This window comes from Gekko japonicus, unplaced genomic scaffold, assembly GCF_001447785.1.
Source record: "Gekko japonicus isolate JY-2015 unplaced genomic scaffold, Gekko_japonicus_V1.1 scaffold165, whole genome shotgun sequence".
Classification (NCBI taxonomy): domain Eukaryota; kingdom Metazoa; phylum Chordata; class Lepidosauria; order Squamata; family Gekkonidae; genus Gekko; species Gekko japonicus.
In genome coordinates, this window is record NW_015163097.1 from 1692966 (window position 1) to 1710619 (window position 17654).

A 17654-nucleotide genomic window follows, 5' to 3' on the forward strand; every position below is an offset into this window, starting at 1 on the left:
ATTTGGCTACGTATGTTTTACTGAATAGTGTCTTAGATTAAGGTGAGGTAGCCATGTTGGTCTGAGCAGAACAACGTTTGAGTCCAGTAGCACCTTTAAGATGAACAAGGTTTTATTCACAGTATAAGCACACAAAAGCTTATACTGTGAATAGAACTAAGTTGGTGTTAAAGGTGCCAGTGAACAATATCTTGGCACTGGTTAAGACTGCAAAAAACTTGCAGTTTATAAGACATCTAACCATTTGAAAAAAGAGAAACTGAAACCTAATAGAAGGTTCAATAAAAAGGCCTTTCAGCATCAAGACTCAGGACAGGAATTGTTGGATCATGGCCAAATCCAAGGAAAATACAAGTATCCCTTAACAGATTAGAAGTAGCTTCTGGGAGAGTTCTGGAGTCATATCTCTAGAAGGTCTTCCAGTATTGATATTTCACAAACCGTGATCCCTAAGAGACATCTACGTATGATTAGGCATCCCTAGGGTATCCCAAACTGTGATTTCTAAGAGAGAACCACATAGAATTAGGTGTCCCTAAGAGACACCTACACAGAAATAGATAAGAAGAAGAGCTGGAGTAACAAGAATCTAGTAGTGTACACCAGCTTGGTGTGTGGTAGCATACAGCCTGCCCCACTATACCTATCAGAGCAGCTGCTCCAGTCCACTTCCCAGTGCTGGGGCTCAGGTCAAGCAAGAGCCTAATATATATTTGGGCATTCTCCCAGAGCATTCAGAACCAAAGATGAGGGTGGGCAAAGCCCATCCTAGCTGAGTAGCAAAAACAGATGCGCTCTTCCACACTGTTAAATTTGTGTTCTGTTATTTAGCTGTTAAACACTATAATTATGCGTTCAGTGTACTGATACGGAAAACATGTACCTTTCATATAGGTTTGCACAGTTTTTCTTGTGCCCTCTGTTTGATGAAAACTGCAAAGACCGAGAAGTAAATGCAGTTGATTCTGAGCATGAGAAGAACTTAATGAATGATGCCTGGAGACTCAGTCAGCTGGAGAAGGCTACTGGAAACCCCAATCACCCCTTCAGCATATTTGGAACAGGTGTGTGAGAGAGAGCATGGTTTTCCACCAACCTATTCATGCTGTGTCTTGGATGGGGATGGAAGAGATTGAACAGGTTATTTCCCCTCCAAACCTTTGAAGCATGATGCCTCAGTACATTGTTTGCATCAAATAAACAAACAAAAAAAGAACTTGTCAAAATAAGCAATGAAAAGTAGTGGGAAATGTGGCATTTACTGGATACAGCCTTTACAGGCATGATAATTGTCGCACATGATTCACTTGTAAAGTTAACTGAGAACATGTCACATAAATGGAAAGGGGATGACATGCATTTGAAGCTATTCAGTAGAAACGTTAATTTAACCATTATTAGCATGAGCTAAGCTGTTTAAAAGTAGAAACGTTAATTTAACCATTATTAGGAGCATGAGCTAAGCTGTTTAGATCAATTAAAGCAAGTCAAAGCCATAATTATGCCCAAATAGAGGGATATAACACTGGATAACTAGTGAAATTAGAAGCATATTTTTCTGTTTGGGTAAAAGCTGTCCAAACAGCTCTTCATTTATAACCATTTCAAGTTTTCCCAGATTTTTAGTTATATTTAATTCAGCAGAAGTTGGCTTCCATTTTTCATAGCTAATATCTGGATTTGTTACTCTCCTTCATTGAGTAGCTAAGGCGATTATGGTTGCAATCTTACAGCCACTTTACTGGGAGTATGTCCCGTTGAATAATACTAGACTTACTTCTGAGTAGAACTGTTTAGGATTGTTCCTTATGAAGCAACCATAAGGGAAAATGGCTGGGCATCAATTTCAAGCACACAGTAGCAGCAGTCATTTGCATAGTTACAGGTACTTAGAGCCACTGATGTCAGTGGTTTTAAGCTTGAGTAATTGGGAGCAGGACTATAGAAAAATTTGCAATTCAACATGGTCTTCATGTATGCACTAGCAGTTGTGTGTGTGCTCTTGAGGCGTCTCTCTGCCTGTCTTCACTCCAACAATGCACATCCTGCTGAAACATTATTTTTTCCAAGTGGAAGCAGTGGGGCTGTGGGAATGAGAACAGAGGCAGAAACCACATGGATGGGTATCCTGATGTACATTAGGAATGTACTAGATATGGACTCATTCGGTCCTTAAATACTACATTCGGTCCTTAAATATACTATTTTGAAAGTTCTTATTTGCAAATGTAGATTTTAGGGTTAAAAATAAAACCACCACTTGTATGAAAAAGCAGTGACACTGGATACTTGTGTTTTGTGCGATAGGATTCTGCAGTGATAACTTTGTGACTAATTCACAGTCGGAGTGCCAAAGGCCTGAAGATTTTTTGCATTCCCAAACAACTGAACAGTACTGTTATGCAGGCAGCTTATATGCTCTTAATCATTTTGTTGTTTGTGCTTCCCTGTTCTTGTTGCTAAGTTGTGGGCTGAGTTGTGGGCTGAGTTGATCATTCTGTACCACCCTATTCTCATTCTTTTAGGAAGTCATCTTTCCATCCATCATCTCACTCATTTCATGGTTTCTTGCCTGAAGCCAGCTTCATGACTGTGTTATGTTGGCTTGGAACGCTTTGTAGCACTGGTGTTTCAAGTCAGCACCGTGAAACTAGCTTGATTTTTTTGTTTTTCACTGCGAGCAAAACAAAGAAGTATTTTCAGCTGTAGTAATCATGATAAGACTCAAACTTTGATCAGCTTGTCGATGTGCCATGCAGTCCTAGAATGTTTATTCAGAAGCAAGTCCCACTACACCCTAGAAGTAGGTTTTGGGATTGCAGTGTAAATTGTTTTGGTATCATATGGCATGTTTTAAACCCTGAAGAGTCAAATGCAGTGTTCCCTCTAAACTGAGTTAGTGTGAGCTAGCTCACGGTTTTTTAGCCTCTGGCTCACACATTTTTGTCTTAGCTCAGGAAGGATGGCTCCAGAGCAAAATAATTTATGCAGTAGCCAAATCGCTCACTCACAACTTTAATGCCAGTAGCTCACAAAGTAGAATTTTCGCTTACAAGACTCCACAGCTTAGAGGGAGCATTAAGTAGAAACTGCTATCACTGTATTCATATAATAATGTTACATCTTATGAATTCAGCAATTCCCTTGGCCCCAGTTTGATAGTGCTAATTGATATGCTAGAGCAGAGTCTACAACAGGGTAGTCTTCTATTCTCCCTCCATACCCTCCCGCCCCACCATCTGTTTCTTCACAGTCTTTCCCACACCTTCCCGATTCACTCTACTGTGTTTGTTTTGCTAGTCTGAATTTCTGCCTACAGCTTGTCTAACTCCTGCTGTTCATTGTATGGGCAATCTCCAGAAAACTCAAAATAGGCTTGCTTGCACAGGCAGTCCTTTGAGAACTAATGTTTTGCACAATTCCAGATATCAGCTGTCTCCAGACTACTTTAGCTGAGCCACAGGTGGTCTTGCTGAAGTTATGAAAGGGCCAGTTGAATAAATAAGTCAATGGCAAGAGTGCAGCTTCATCTGATAGGAACACTAATAAGAACAGCACCCAGCAATATTTCTTTTCTCTATTCAGTGATCTGACTGAAGACTGACATGTACAAGCCTCTGGCCTGGATCCTAGCTATGTTTTCCACTCATGGAAGGCACTTCTGCTAATGGGGTGGAGGAGGGGCTGGTTTCCACAGATTTTGCACTCTCACTGTTCCCCACACTGTTTACAGGGGCTTGCTGACTTCTGGGAAGACAGAACTTGGGGGATATGGCAAGTTGCAGCTGAAGAGGGAGTCCAGGGAGTTCCCTTCCCCAAGTGCATCGATGCCACAAGTTAGATCCAGGCCTGTGTTGCAATTGCAGGGATTAAGATCTTAGGAAAGCTAGTGCCCCCTTCTCTCTGTTTTCTTGTGACTTTGCATGACTTAAACGCCTTTGACTGGACTGACTAACTTGCATTATAGGAAACAAATACACTTTGGAAACAAGACCAAACCAAGAAGGAATAGATGTCAGACAAGAGCTATTGAAGTTTCACTCCACATATTATTCATCAAATTTAATGGCTGTCTGTGTTCTAGGACGAGGTAAGAACGCCAAACTGTTAATGGGATAGTTTTTAAAACTGAAAACTATTGGAACTTACTCTGTAGTGGATTACATAAAGGAAGTTAATAGTTTGGGATTTTCAGAGGTTGAACCACAAATGTGTAAGTCATGAAAGGGGTAATTGAATAAACATGCTTTCAATAAGTACGTTCATCTGGTTAAGAATGTATTCAGATATAAAAAGTGGGATCTGCAGGTAATGTTCCTTACAGGCGCTTTCCTGGTCTTCCCTTTCCATGGCTGTCCTACACACTTCAAAAAGCTCCTTCCTCCAAGGGATCCTCTGGAGTGCTGCTTCATGGGGCATGAGAGCCTCGTCAGGAAAGAGACAGTTGGCAACTGTCTGTGCACTCATGGAAACGATCCAGTGCATGCCAGATGATGAATGAACTTTTCCTGATAGCGATCATGGAATTTCTCTTATCCTCAAAACTATACCGTGCTTTTTGTTTTATGCGTTTTTTAAATTACTGTGCAAATCTTTTATTGTTTTCTGTTTGCAAGCATGGCAGTGCACGAAGCTAACACATATTTTTCAACAGTAAACATGTCAAATGAATTTTATTTACTTTTGGGGTATAATAAAGATCTTGTTTAATGTGAATTTTATTGCAATTATTATCTCTGACTGTGGAAAGGTTCTGCATGCAGGTTTGCTCATTTTCACAGAGACAGAAGTGTGAGGGAGAGTGCAGGAGTCCAGATAGCAATGCATACATACAATGCAAGCCCATTCTTTAGGGACCAGGACTGGGCCAAAATATAATGTGTCCTTCCTTTCCCACATGTTATTCCCCCTGTTTTCCTGTACTGTGGTCCAGTGCTAGCTTGACTATTGCAAATTCTAGTAAAGCACTTTGAAATTCTAGCTCACTAAGGATGAAGTTTATAAGGGCAAGGGAAAAGAACATGTGGTCAAATAAAGCCCTCCTAAGTCTTAAATCAACTTTCTGCATTAACCTGTACTGCCTCAACCATCATCTGTCTGTCATATCTAAATCATATCTATCCATGCTTGATGAAGTGGTTTGATTTTTTAATAGGATATATTTACAGTGTAATCCTGTGCAGGATTACTCTTTGTCAGAAAGAAATACTTGGCTAAGTGTATGTAGGCTTCAGGTTTGTGGTAGAAGTAAAAATTTTAATGTTTGCAAAATTTGGTGCCCTGAAAATGTTGGCCTCCCTTTTCAAAAAAGGTTTTAGCTCTAATATTTGTAGAGAGAAAATATACAGGATAAATGTGTTATATTAGAAATTAAACCAGAGTTTGGCTGAGATTTTATTTATTTACTTACTTCATTTATATTTCTTCCCCAGTGGGGACCCAAAGGGCTCGCATTGTTCTGTTCTGCTTCATTTTGTCCTCAGTACAACTATGTAAAGTAGGTTAGGCCGAGAGTGTGCAACTGGCCCAGGGTCACCCAGCAGGCTTCCAAGGCAGAGTGGGGGATTCAAAACTGGGTCTCCCAGAAGCTAGTTTAGCACTTCAATCACTAAACCTTTTTTAGTCCTTAGACCTTTTTTAGTCCTTAGCACTTCAATCATCATTTACACACCAGCTGCATTCTGGGCAGAGATGGTAAAGTATATTTTTAGGTATATGTTTATTAGCCCTGATTCTATAAGGGACAACCCCAAGAAAAGCCTAGTATGAGTAACTTTGTTTTGTCTTAAACTGTTTTTATGTAGAATCGCTAGATGAGTTGACCAACTTGATAGTAAAGCTGTTCTCTGAAGTAGAAAACAAAAATGTTCCTTTACCAGAATTCCCTGAACACCCTTTCCAGGAAGAACATCTTCGGGTGCGTTTTGCAACATTAATGTAACATCTTCATTTTAAAAGTGCAAACTTAAATTAGAAAATATGTTCTAGTTTTATATGCATTACTGGGTTAAATACAGGTAGGTTTGTAAATGTGATGAGGATTAAAGAGATAATTTGGGTGTTGTGATAGTAGGAGATTAGAACTGGTGGCATGATTTCGAAGCGTGGTTTGTTTATTATTCTTTTGGGTGGTGGTGGTTAGTGCCGGTATAACCAGCCACTTCCTGAAATTTTTATAATTGTTCTGATAGAAATGCAGCTGAGCAATATTAATACTGCATTATAGTCTGTGTATGTGTATGAAATAAATATGCATGAAGTAAACAGCGTCTGGTGTATGTGCAAAAACATGGTAGACATATGGCATAAAGGTAAAACATTGGATTTAGTTTGTCTAATTTGACTTTTTAAATTATTTCTCAGCAACGTTACAAAGTGGTACCTATTAAAGACATCAGAAATCTTTATGTCACGTTTCCCATACCAGACCTTCAGAAGTATTATAAGTCAAACCCTGGTCATTATCTCGGTCACCTTATTGGGCATGAAGGTCCAGGAAGTCTTTTATCAGAACTCAAAGCTAAAGGTAAGTTCAGCAATGAAGTGGCATTAAGGTATTAACAGCACACGGCTGTACAAAGTTATTCTGGTCTAAGTCTATTGACGTCTGTATAGGAATGCACTGTAAGCATGTTATGAAGCTGTTAAACATAAATGCTTCATTATATCGGTAAGTGGAGTTTTTAAAAAATCCTGTATTTTACTTGTAATGTGTTTTGTTTGAATTCTATTGTTATTGTCCTGAACTACTAGTTTGTTTTTAAATCAAGGCTTCAATGTTCTGTATACCTGAAAAAGTATTTGTCCTGATGATCAGCATGCTGTTCATTACTTTGCTTAGAAAGTCATGTACATTGTCTGCCTTTACTACAAGTGCTTACATAACAATGGGTGATAGTTTGGCTTACATGATACAAGTTATTAATTATAAAACTTAACGCAACCTATTATTAATTGGATTAATTCAGCTTTAATGCCAAACCATCTTCTGGCAACTAGGAGTCATCCTTCAGACTTACAGGTTCCTGCCTCCACTTCCTGGTTTCCTAACCACAGTGATACCCAGATACGTTTAGTACCTTGCCTGTAAGTAGCACATTACTTGAAACCGCAGTTTGAAATGGGTTCACAAACCATAGCTTTGGAGGCAAGGTGGTAAGCATAGTTTGCCAGTTCAGACACTAATGCAAGCTGTAGTTAGTAACAAACAGGAAGTGGAGGAGGGAGCCTTCTACATGCAAGGGTTTGGGAGGGAGGACATGAGCCTAGGGGAGCACTGAAGTTTGCCAAACTCTGGCTTGGTGTTATTTCTGTGTGAGCCTTAACCACGATTGTACTTAAGTGCTCTTGTCAGGACATAGATGTAAGGAACTTCAGCAGCTCAGAACAAAATTCTAATGTGAATTCGAGCCTGTTTTGTTTTGATGCTTTTCTGAATTTTTGGTGCTCTTGGGGATCACTTAGAAAATATAAGTAATTTGAGAGAATGAGTTTACATAAATGTCAGAGAAATGTGACAACAAGGTGGGAAATCCATGTTCCTCCTCATGCTTACCCTACTTATAAATTGTTACATAGACAAATGATTGGGTAATATGCTGCTGAAAGTTGCAGTGCATTTCCTATAATTGGCTGTCAAGGAAGAGCATGGAAGAATCACTGGGATTTTTTGTCTTGTAGTAATAGCTTCATGTTATAAGTGGATAATGTCACCTTTAGCTAAATTCAGCTACTGGAAAATACATTTATTCAGAGTGTGCAGTGTTGAGCTATAAGTGAAATACACTTAAACCTAGCACTTCAATATTTAATGTGCCATCTTGCTTTAATTAGTTCATAACTATTAAACCAAATATCTAAATAAGAACCATTCACATCTTAAGTTAACTGTGCTAGGCAACTGACATATAGGTTGACATTATGTAGGTTAGAAAAAGGGTTCCTGTTGTCATTATTAAGCTGTGTATCATTCCAAACCTTATGATACACATAAGCTAACCCTCTACCACACCACAGTGAAAGTCTTATCCTGTGCTGTATGTTCCCTGTCAAGTTAGGATCTGCTCGGTTCCCCCTATTTTAAGCATTCCTTGAGTTCTCTACTGCCCACTTCTTGACGTCAACCAGTAGGAGTTATGCATTCATTTTCTTATCTACGCACACAGTCCTAAATTTCCCCTTTGCATACTCTTGTGCACAGATTGTAAGCATTCTACTGTGTGACAGTCCTCCTCTTGAGAATGGTGAAGTGGTCCCCCCACACACACACAAAAAAATGACATCAGGAGTTTGCTTCCTTCCTGCTGTTTATTTTCTAGTAATTATCCCAGCGGTTACCTTGCCCTTCAAATTACCAACCCCCAAACTAGCTGGCGAGTCAGGTTCCTTGCTTTGACCAATCTGGTTTAAGCAAATATCTACCAAATTAAATTTTGTGGTCAGGCAATGATGAGAGTAGAATCTTGTCCAAACAAGTCAGACACTCACCCAACATGATCCAAGGTCATGGAGACGAACTTTATTTGCATATGTGGACTTTCCCATCAACTCCAACATCAGGGATAGTTCCGTGCATATTGTGCAAGTGGCTCTGTTGTCAGTGCTTAAAGGAAGTAGGTGAGGCCACTTGGGCAAGAGCTCTGTGTGCACACTGGAATGTTCAAGGAGCATTGGATCAGACTGAGGTTCATTTCAAACAACCTTCCAAACCACTGGGAGGATTGTGGATGAGCTGCAGATTCATGTGCTTCCTCCAGCCCCTGACCTTATCATAGTTTGCTGTGTCATAGTGCCTCAGCAAACTGTGGGCCAAATCCTGCCTAAACTTTCTGCACATGCAAGGGGTGTGCGGGTGCGATTTTCATTGATTTCCCCTCTGCTGTGGCAGCACTCCAAGTCTCCCCTCCCCTCTGAGAGTTTCCCAAGAGCCGCATTTCAGAGAGACGTTTCAGGCTGCTGCAGGAGGGGGGAAATTGGGGGAGTCGCACTTTCATGGATGGAAATCCCTTCCATCCAGAAACTTTAGGTGGGATCCAAGCCTTCAATTAGCACTTTTCCTCCAAACCAGAATTAAAAACTCTATTGAAACAATTATTAATACTTAAACATTCATGAGTGAGGGAGAAGACATGGGGTGGGGTGGGGACACTTTCACAATCTTTTAGTTTTCAGAGGGTTGTGTGGACTAAACTCAGAATTCTCTAGTATTTCCCTTGTGTCAGAGCATATTACCCTAAACTTTTTTTAAAAATCTAGTGAGGAAAGACAGCCACTGTGGGTTCAACAAACAGAACACTGGGATTAGACCCGTGTGAAGTGGGTGCAAAATCCTTCTTCATCCAAAAGCGTAATGTTTCATGCACTTTATTTTGTGTACATGTAATCTGATTTTGTCACTTCATCTATTCTTCCTGATACATTAGGTGGTAACAGAATGCAGACATTTGTTCTTTTATTGTGTCTTGTGTGAGAGCAAAACAGCAACAATAATTGTGTATATATTTTTTTTTTTATATAGGCTGGGTAAATACACTGGTTGGAGGACAAAAAGAAGGTGCTAGAGGTTTCATGTTTTTCATCATTAATGTTGACCTCACTGAAGAAGGACTTTGTGAGTGAATCATTCCTTTCTTTCTGATGCATTTGCATTTAGATCGTCTTAACATAATGGGCTATTCTAATTAGGCTTATTTTGTGTAGCCAGGAGAAAGAAATTATGGTGATAAAATATGAGGGTTGCTATGTGGACATAAACAGGCTAATTTTAGCTATAGGCTAATTTTTCCAAAATAAACTATTTTGGAAACAAAGGACTTTGGCAATTAAATTGTTATTAACACTAACATTTTGCGGTTATGGGGGAGCTATAAAAGACGGAGCAAGATAGGAAAGTTCCTTTCCATGAATGAAGCTTTGCTTTTGGCTCACAGGAAGTAGAAACCAATCCCATAAGTGTCCAATGAATTTGTATTGCCAGGGATTCTTTTATATCCCTTAAAGCTATGTTGTGTGCATTGTGTGTACCTGTTACTGTATTCTTTCATAAAAATGCTTTTAAAGTACTGTATGCATATTAAAACAAAGTAATTGATACTTTCAGTAATTTTAAGTAGCCTTTTTGCACAACTTTATTCTCTATCAGAAGCCTGAAGTTTTAAAAGTCTAACAGACACAAAATCGTGGAGTTGGTTTCTGAAAAATAATTGCATATGCGTGTAATCTTTTTTGTTTTTAGTACACGTGGATGATATTATTTTGCACATGTTCCAGTATATACAAAAGTTGAGAACAGAAGGACCCCAAGAGTGGGTTTTTCAGGAATGTAAGGTATGATATCAATTTTCATTCTAGCATTTTGATAGCCACTCTCGATTTTCTTGGCTTAAAAACACCATGGCTAGAAACAAGGTTATCCCTGATAAGTGCTTCTTCATGAATAATAGTTTGAACAACAAACATGTAAATATTTGTAATGTCTCATTTTAAATATAGTAATTTATAAATTCAGTATACTTGTACAGAACAGAAACAGAAAACCTTTATTCGGCATAACATAGATAAATCAAACAAAGGAAAAAGTTAAAGGGTAGGTACAAGGAACAACATCAACCAATATTCCCAATATCTCAAAATACAAGGCAATCCTAGCATGGTTTACAAGGTTTACAGGATATTACTCTTGACTTCCATACATGGGTCAGAAATTCTGCAACAGATAGCGTTATTGCTGGGCTCTTGTCTGATAGAAAGAAATTTAAATCAAGAAAGTCTCTCTGCGAAGGGAGAAGAGGGCGAATCAAAATATTGCGCATAACGGAATATTTAGGACAACGAAAAAGAATATGGGTGACAGAATCAGGTTCCTCAAAATCACAGTTGCAAAGTCTATCCTTATACGGAACACCTCTGTATCTACCTGAGACCACTACTGAAGGGAAAAGGTTAAATCTTGCAAGCATAAAGACCCTCCTAAAAACTGGGATTGTCAAATTGGCGATATACGGTACCATGGATGACACACCACAAAAAGTGGCCTGTCAGCTAACCAGATTGCTATTTAATTTAACACTTCAACTAGAAATAATTATGTGAATTATTTTAAAACCTTGAGCATTTAGTCAGACCTGTTGGATGATGAAGTGCGCTGTTATTGATGGATCTTGGTTTGGTGTCTGAACAAAATGTGAACAAGAGCCAAGAGCAAAGAGCGACACTGAGTTGGAGACACCAAGAATCCTGCGCAAAAAGGTGGAGTAGATGCTCTCGACTCTCCTAGTGAAAGACTGGATCCAAATAGGAATCCCCTATAACAAACGAGATATAACAGTTGCTTGGAACATCTTAAGTGCAGCCGGTACGAATTGGTTACCCTTTTGGAAAAAAAAACCGAATTAGGGCTGCAGCCTTATTCTTAGCCATAGTCAGGGAGTGTTCTCTATGCGTGCACCAGCTTAGATTGTAACGAAATAACACTCATAAATACCGGAAGGATTTTACCTGTTGTATTTCTCTTCCCGCTATTGACCAACGGCTACATTTCCATGATTTAGAGAAAACCAGTATTTTTTTCTTATCAAAGTTAATGGAAAGGCAATTCCGGGAACAGTAAGCATTAAACTCGGATAGGGAGCGTGTGAGACCAATCCTTGTAAAGGAGAGTATACTTGTAAATATCTCTTACATTTGGGTTTCAACTTTTAATTTTCCTGTCCAAAAAGACACCAGTTGAAAGTGTAACTTTGTCCAGCTTCCTCAGTCACTAGTGAGTGAGGGGATTTCTTCTGTTCTTTCCCCCCCATTATAGCTTCTCAAGGCTGGGAGGTTTGGCATCACCTATCATTTTGCCTATGGCATCAGTCTCAGTGATATTTTGTGAAGCGCGGAGATATGGATATCTTCTATGTTCCCAGTCTCTCATGCATTGAATTAGAGCCAGTTTCCCCTGGCACCCTACAGTACTAGTCCTAGAGATGCCCTGGGGTAGGAGTAGACAGCCTATGGTGCTGGTCCTTGAGATGCCCTAAAGCAGCATTTGGGGGACTTACATCTCTCATTGAAAACAGAACATGGGAGTGGACCATTGTTTGTTAAGGACCTCCCATATGAAAGAGTTATCTTGTAATTTGTTCAAGAAAAACCATGTTGCAGGTCATTCAATACAGGTTCAGATTATCAATAATCTTGTATTCATTGTAAAGGACTGTGTTATTTACCACTTGGAACCAGTGTTCCCTCTAAGCTGAGTCTTTTTTGTTGCTGTTCTGTGAAATCTGTAGCTTGCTGCTGCCCAGTATTTGTTGTTGTTCAGTCGTACAGTCGAGTCTGACTCTTCGCGACCCCATGGACCACATCACGCCAGGCCCTCCTGGCCCAGTATTTACTGTCATCTTATTTGTTTATTTATTAAGTTAACTGCACCCTTTTCTGCTTGTTCCCATAGACAATAGTGTCTTCCAGCTATTTTGTTGTTACCTGTAGGCTTGGATCTGGACAACTGCAGGGGACTCCAAGGAGCAGCAAGAAAGGGGAGGTGATCTGTGCTGCCTCCCCCTTGTTGTTGCAACCTCCTGCCTCCTCTTTAAAATGGCCGCTGGGCATCAGAGGACCCATCAGAGGGGAACTGCATGAGATGCAGGGATGCAGTGCAGGGGACTATAGTGAGGAAGGGAGAGGAGAGTTGGAGCCTATTTCCTTATATTTGGCAGCATTCATTAGACTCCAGTATATTCAGTTGGTTGCCAGTTTCAGAAACTAAATGAAGTAAATGTACGACGTCCGTTTTCTCTTATTAGATAAAAATAATAGCCTGACAATTATTTATACCACAGAAATTTGCATTGCTGTGTTGTCTTCTTTTTCTCTCTTTTTAGGATCTAAATGCTGTAGCCTTCAGATTTAAAGATAAAGAAAGGCCCTGCGGTTACACATCAAAAATTGCAGGGATGCTGCATGTGAGTGACAATGTTGTGGTATATAGGATGCAAGAGTGAGTGTGATATAGGAATACATGTGCTTCCACAATTCAGCAGAAGCATTGTCTTTAAAATGAAGTGTGTGGGAGAAAAGCATGGCGATAATTTTTTATGCCTTCACTTTGTATCTTGCACTGGACAGGTAGAGCCATCTAGAAGAGGCCTAGTAGAGCCCTGATTTACCACATAGTTGCTGCTGTAAAAAGTCATGGTATCAATGTTTGTTGTTTCCAAACTAATGGTTCCATGTACAGACTATGAAACAAGGTGGGTAGTCAAGGCTAGAACCCTGATTTATGCAGGATGTGCCTGAAGAATTTATGTGGTTTCATTTTTCCTAGCACTGCTGACCAATTGGTATTCGGATAAATACACTGTCAGTATAATTTTATCCGTATGTTGAGATGCATATTTATTAATAAGTTTCCCTTTATCATGCTCACTTGGGACACGATGCAATGAAGGTGTTGCTGTTATCCTGCTGTAGTCTTACTAAGCTGAACATTATCTATCAGTGATTCAGTACTGGGAGTCTGGAACTCTCTTCTGAAGTTTCAGTATTTTGTAGCAGCCTTGTCTGCTGAGGGTCCTGTACAGACAAGGATTGTTGCAAACCGTGGCATGCAAATTAGGGGTCCTCTAAGGAACTCCTCCTCCTCCCACCTTCTTTCATAACTCTGGTTGGTCTGAATTCTTCTGAATTCCTGTAACTGTTCTTGGTTTTTAGGAAAATTAATATATGAGCACATTTACTAAGTGCTTACTTTATATACTGAGAAATATCCTCCAGGGGTCAGCATTTACTACTTTTAAAATTCTTTTTATTAATGTCTGGAGTACTCTTGGAGTGGGTGGCCTTTTGTTCTGAAATGTTATGGTATACTGCCATAGGACCAAATGCCTTGAATTTCTTTTGTGCAATTTTTAGTGACTGTGATTTGTTTCTTTAATATTATCCAGTATAGATTTCCTTTTCCCCCCCCCCCCCACAACATTGTAATTTCTTTTAGTATTATCCCATAGAAGAAGTTCTTGCGGCTGAGCATTTACTAGAAGAATTTAGGCCTGATTTAATTGAAATGGTGCTGGATAAACTGAGACCTGAAAATGTCCGGTAAGTGATATTGTCAGATACCAATATTCTGTACTATTTAATGCTTAATACTGTTAGTAGATAAGGGCTTGGATCCTGCTGAGAATATCCAGAGCATGATTTTCTCACATCTCCCTCCTACTGCAGCCCAAATTGCAACCTGAAATGTTGAAGACAGGGGACCCCCACAGGAAAAACATGGAGGGGGGGATTGAAGATCTGCTGTGGGGGTGGCAGGGAAAAGCAGTGAAAATTGCCCCCTCCTTTATCCACAGAAATCTTCTATGGGATCTAATCCCAATACTGCATTAAATGTTATACAGAACTGCACACTTTTGCAGAAACCATTTAATTTTGCCTCTTAATTTAGCAGGAGAAATATACTTAGCAGAGCATGGCTCTGAGGAAAGGAAGGATGAAGAGCAGAACAAGTTTAGATTTAACTTCAGTGGCTAGTAATCTCAGCCAGTGCATTAGAAGACTTTATAACATTTTAGACAACAGATGTTTCATTCAAGTGTGAACCCGTGCCAACAAGGAACAGCTAGAGTTACTTGATATGATTTTGAAAGGTTCCCCTCCTCGTTGCCGATTCTTCTGTGTTCTTTACTCTTGGGCTTAGTTCAGATGAACTTCCAGGTCCTGACTTGGAGATGAACTACAAGTCTTAACACTCACTTGTGGTCTCCTTCCCCATCAATGCGGTGCTTCTCTTTTTCTTTAATGTTAACCATACTTTGCCTTGACATTTGAATTGATAAGCTATAGTTAGCTCTTGTTATTCAAACCCAGATTAGACAAGGCAAGTGAGGGACTTGCAGAGGAGTGGAATTTTCCTCCCCTTTTGCTACACTTTTTCTCCCTTCACTCCAGCTCTGCTTCCCTCCTTCCCAGTCTTCCTGCCGGATCATTTCTCTCCCCCCAACACATACCTCCTTTAATTCAAAATAAAGCTTTCCCCCCCCCCCCCCGGACTTCCTTGAGTATCAAAGTGAAACAACCAGCATCTCAGTAGCCATTTTGGGTTACCTAGACAACCTCTCAAGGTAGCCCTGTGAAATTTCAGCTCTTTTAAAACTTCTTTGCTTTATTCCCCCCCCCCAATTTATTTTGTTAACCTGGGGGTTCCCTAGTTTTGCATAAACATTTGACCTAGCCCTAGGTGACCCCGTTGTGCAATTTTTTTATTTGCACAGTGGGGCCACACTGAGAATTGGGTGTGATTTTTTTTACAGTTACGCTGGATCATAACAAAATGTTGGTTATGATTTCCACCTTTGGTTGTAAATTCACCACCCCCACCCCTATTTTCACTCAGCCAGTGCATTGCCAAGACTTGCATAAGGATGCTCGTGTAAATCGACTCTCACTTGTCTGAATTGCCCCACCTTTACGGACATAATGACATAGTCTGTATCTGTTCTGTGGTTTGTACGGCCTGCTTGGTGCAGAGGAAAAACACAGCTGTTCAGTGGCAACAGAGAGGTCCTCGTTTTTAATCAGCAGCAAGTGAATTGTTTTTACAAAATGAAGCTTCCTATTATCTTCTTCCCATTATGGTAAACAGCATAGTCATTTTAGCCCCCCCATTCATATTGTAATGATAGTCTTCAAGCTTGTATGTACGTAAATCAGGGTATTTTATTTTATTTTTTGCTGAAATCATGGTTCTGCTGGCATGTATACTAGAAACACTTAGATAAGCAGTGTTCTCTCAGTGCCAATGACAGAACAGTTGCCATGGAAACTAATTTCAAAGGGAAATAAGCTTCCCTCAGACCATTGTATTGTGCTTGTATTCATACCTAACGTGAAAGGAGGCTGTGTGGGGTGCTTCATTTATAGCATAGAATCTTCCATCTTGAGATGTAACTTGGCAGCCAAGAAGAAGGTTAAAATGAAAAATTGCTAGCTATTTATGTCCCTGCTTCAGCTCTATTCATTGTTTTTAAAGATATGTTGGTACTAAATGTTCAAATTGATTACGCGTTCCATGGATCCAACTGTCCTGTATTCTTCTAATTAACTACCAGTTGGCTTTGAGATGCAGAGCAGTGTTGATAGTAAATGTTTTCTCTCGCACGTAATTGGCTGTGGAGACTCTTAATTGCTCCTGCTATTTTACTGTATCTCTCCCCCCCCCCCAAACTGGAGAAATAAACAGCAACTCTTTATTAAAAGAATTTCCTTTAAAATTGCAGCCTGTGTAACTCAGAAATGTCAGTTGGAAACCCAGCAGGAGAACACTGCTGATAGCATGAACAGCAAATCATGTTGCGTTTTCAGTCGCAGAAGAAATTTTATCTGGCATGATGTGTCTTTTTGAATATATCTTCAGAAATGCTAGAAAGCGGATTCAGGAATGGCTTGGATAGATTGTATAAGTTCTTGAGAAAGCTGTTCAGAACTATGAAAACAAATGGAATTGTCATACAATATTTAACCTTTCCCCTTCAGTATGCACTAGCTCTTACTCCCCTAGGGATTACGCTGTTCCTTTAGACTAGTAGATAAAGCAAATTATTCTTACATGTTTTAATGAGAAAGAGGGTTGACTGCCATCCCCTCTTTTGGTCCCCTTCCACCTCTGAAGTTAGTGAATGTTCTCTCTCCTGTCACATGCACATATGTGGTGGAACAGTAGCACTTCTTAGTGTTTTCCTTTAATGAGGGAAATGAAACAAAGCTTTGTGGTTGCCACACATGCAAGCATGCCATCAGTGTGTGTGTCTCTCTCTCTCTGCTGGAGGGGAGAGAGAAAGAGAGCATGCACACACTCAAAAGTTACAGTACTGCAAAATGTTCCCCAGCCAGGAAACCTTACATCAAATTATACTTTGCTGCATTTGTTCGAGGGGAGTGGGTGGCTTTTAATTATTTAGGACCAGAAGGGTGAGTAAACAAATAGAGAGAAAATTGAATAGATAAGAATGTGCTTCGTGATTTCTGTACTGTCTAGCTGTGTTGGTTTTCTCCATTTTAAAACGCCACCTACTAGCAAAATTTTGCTGTAAGTAATAAAAAGATGCAGTGGACAATATTGTGAACTGTCTGCAAAATTTTTGAACTTTTTCCTCTTGCAACGTTCGTAATCCTTTGAAGACAGCATAAGGTTTGAAGTGGAATTTTGGGTTATGAGGTTTCTGAGGGAAATGATATGAGAGAAAGCGACCATTGGTACTTACCCGTGAAGGGTCCTTCTCCCTGAGGCTTGGAGGACATCTTGTGGGTGATTCCCATCCTTCTTTAGGGAGGCAGGACTAAGTAAGAAAAAACTTCTTCCTGTTTCCTGGTGGGAGTCACCCAGGCTCAGTTCGGTGCTACGAAAGCAGTAAGCTAGGTAAACTACACTTAACAATAAAACATTTGAAACAAACAGGAAGGAATAATCCAAAAAACTTTGCATAAACCGGTAAACCTGTAAACTGGCAGTACTATAGTACACATATCTCCCTCTCACTGTTGATACGTATATTTTGAGGAGGAAAAAGAAGTAATTGAGTAGAATGTTAGTATGACGACCCGGGCGGGCCAAGATGTCCTCCAAGCCTCAGGGAGAAGGACCCTTCACGGGTAAGTACCAATGGTCG

The 17654-nt window shown here is 39.9% G+C and overlaps 1 protein-coding gene across 1 annotated transcript in view; it reads left to right on the forward strand.

Moving 5' to 3' along the window:
- IDE (insulin-degrading enzyme) overlaps window positions 1-17654 on the forward strand; it is a 48321-nt gene that overhangs the window by 26968 nt on the left and 3699 nt on the right. The window contains exons 4-11 of the mRNA XM_015406626.1: window positions 895-1064; window positions 3968-4090; window positions 5805-5917; window positions 6364-6526; window positions 9518-9610; window positions 10235-10326; window positions 12870-12950; window positions 13982-14085. Coding sequence (XP_015262112.1) covers window positions 895-1064; window positions 3968-4090; window positions 5805-5917; window positions 6364-6526; window positions 9518-9610; window positions 10235-10326; window positions 12870-12950; window positions 13982-14085 — 939 coding nt within the window. The remainder of the gene's footprint in view (window positions 1-894; window positions 1065-3967; window positions 4091-5804; window positions 5918-6363; window positions 6527-9517; window positions 9611-10234; window positions 10327-12869; window positions 12951-13981; window positions 14086-17654) is intronic.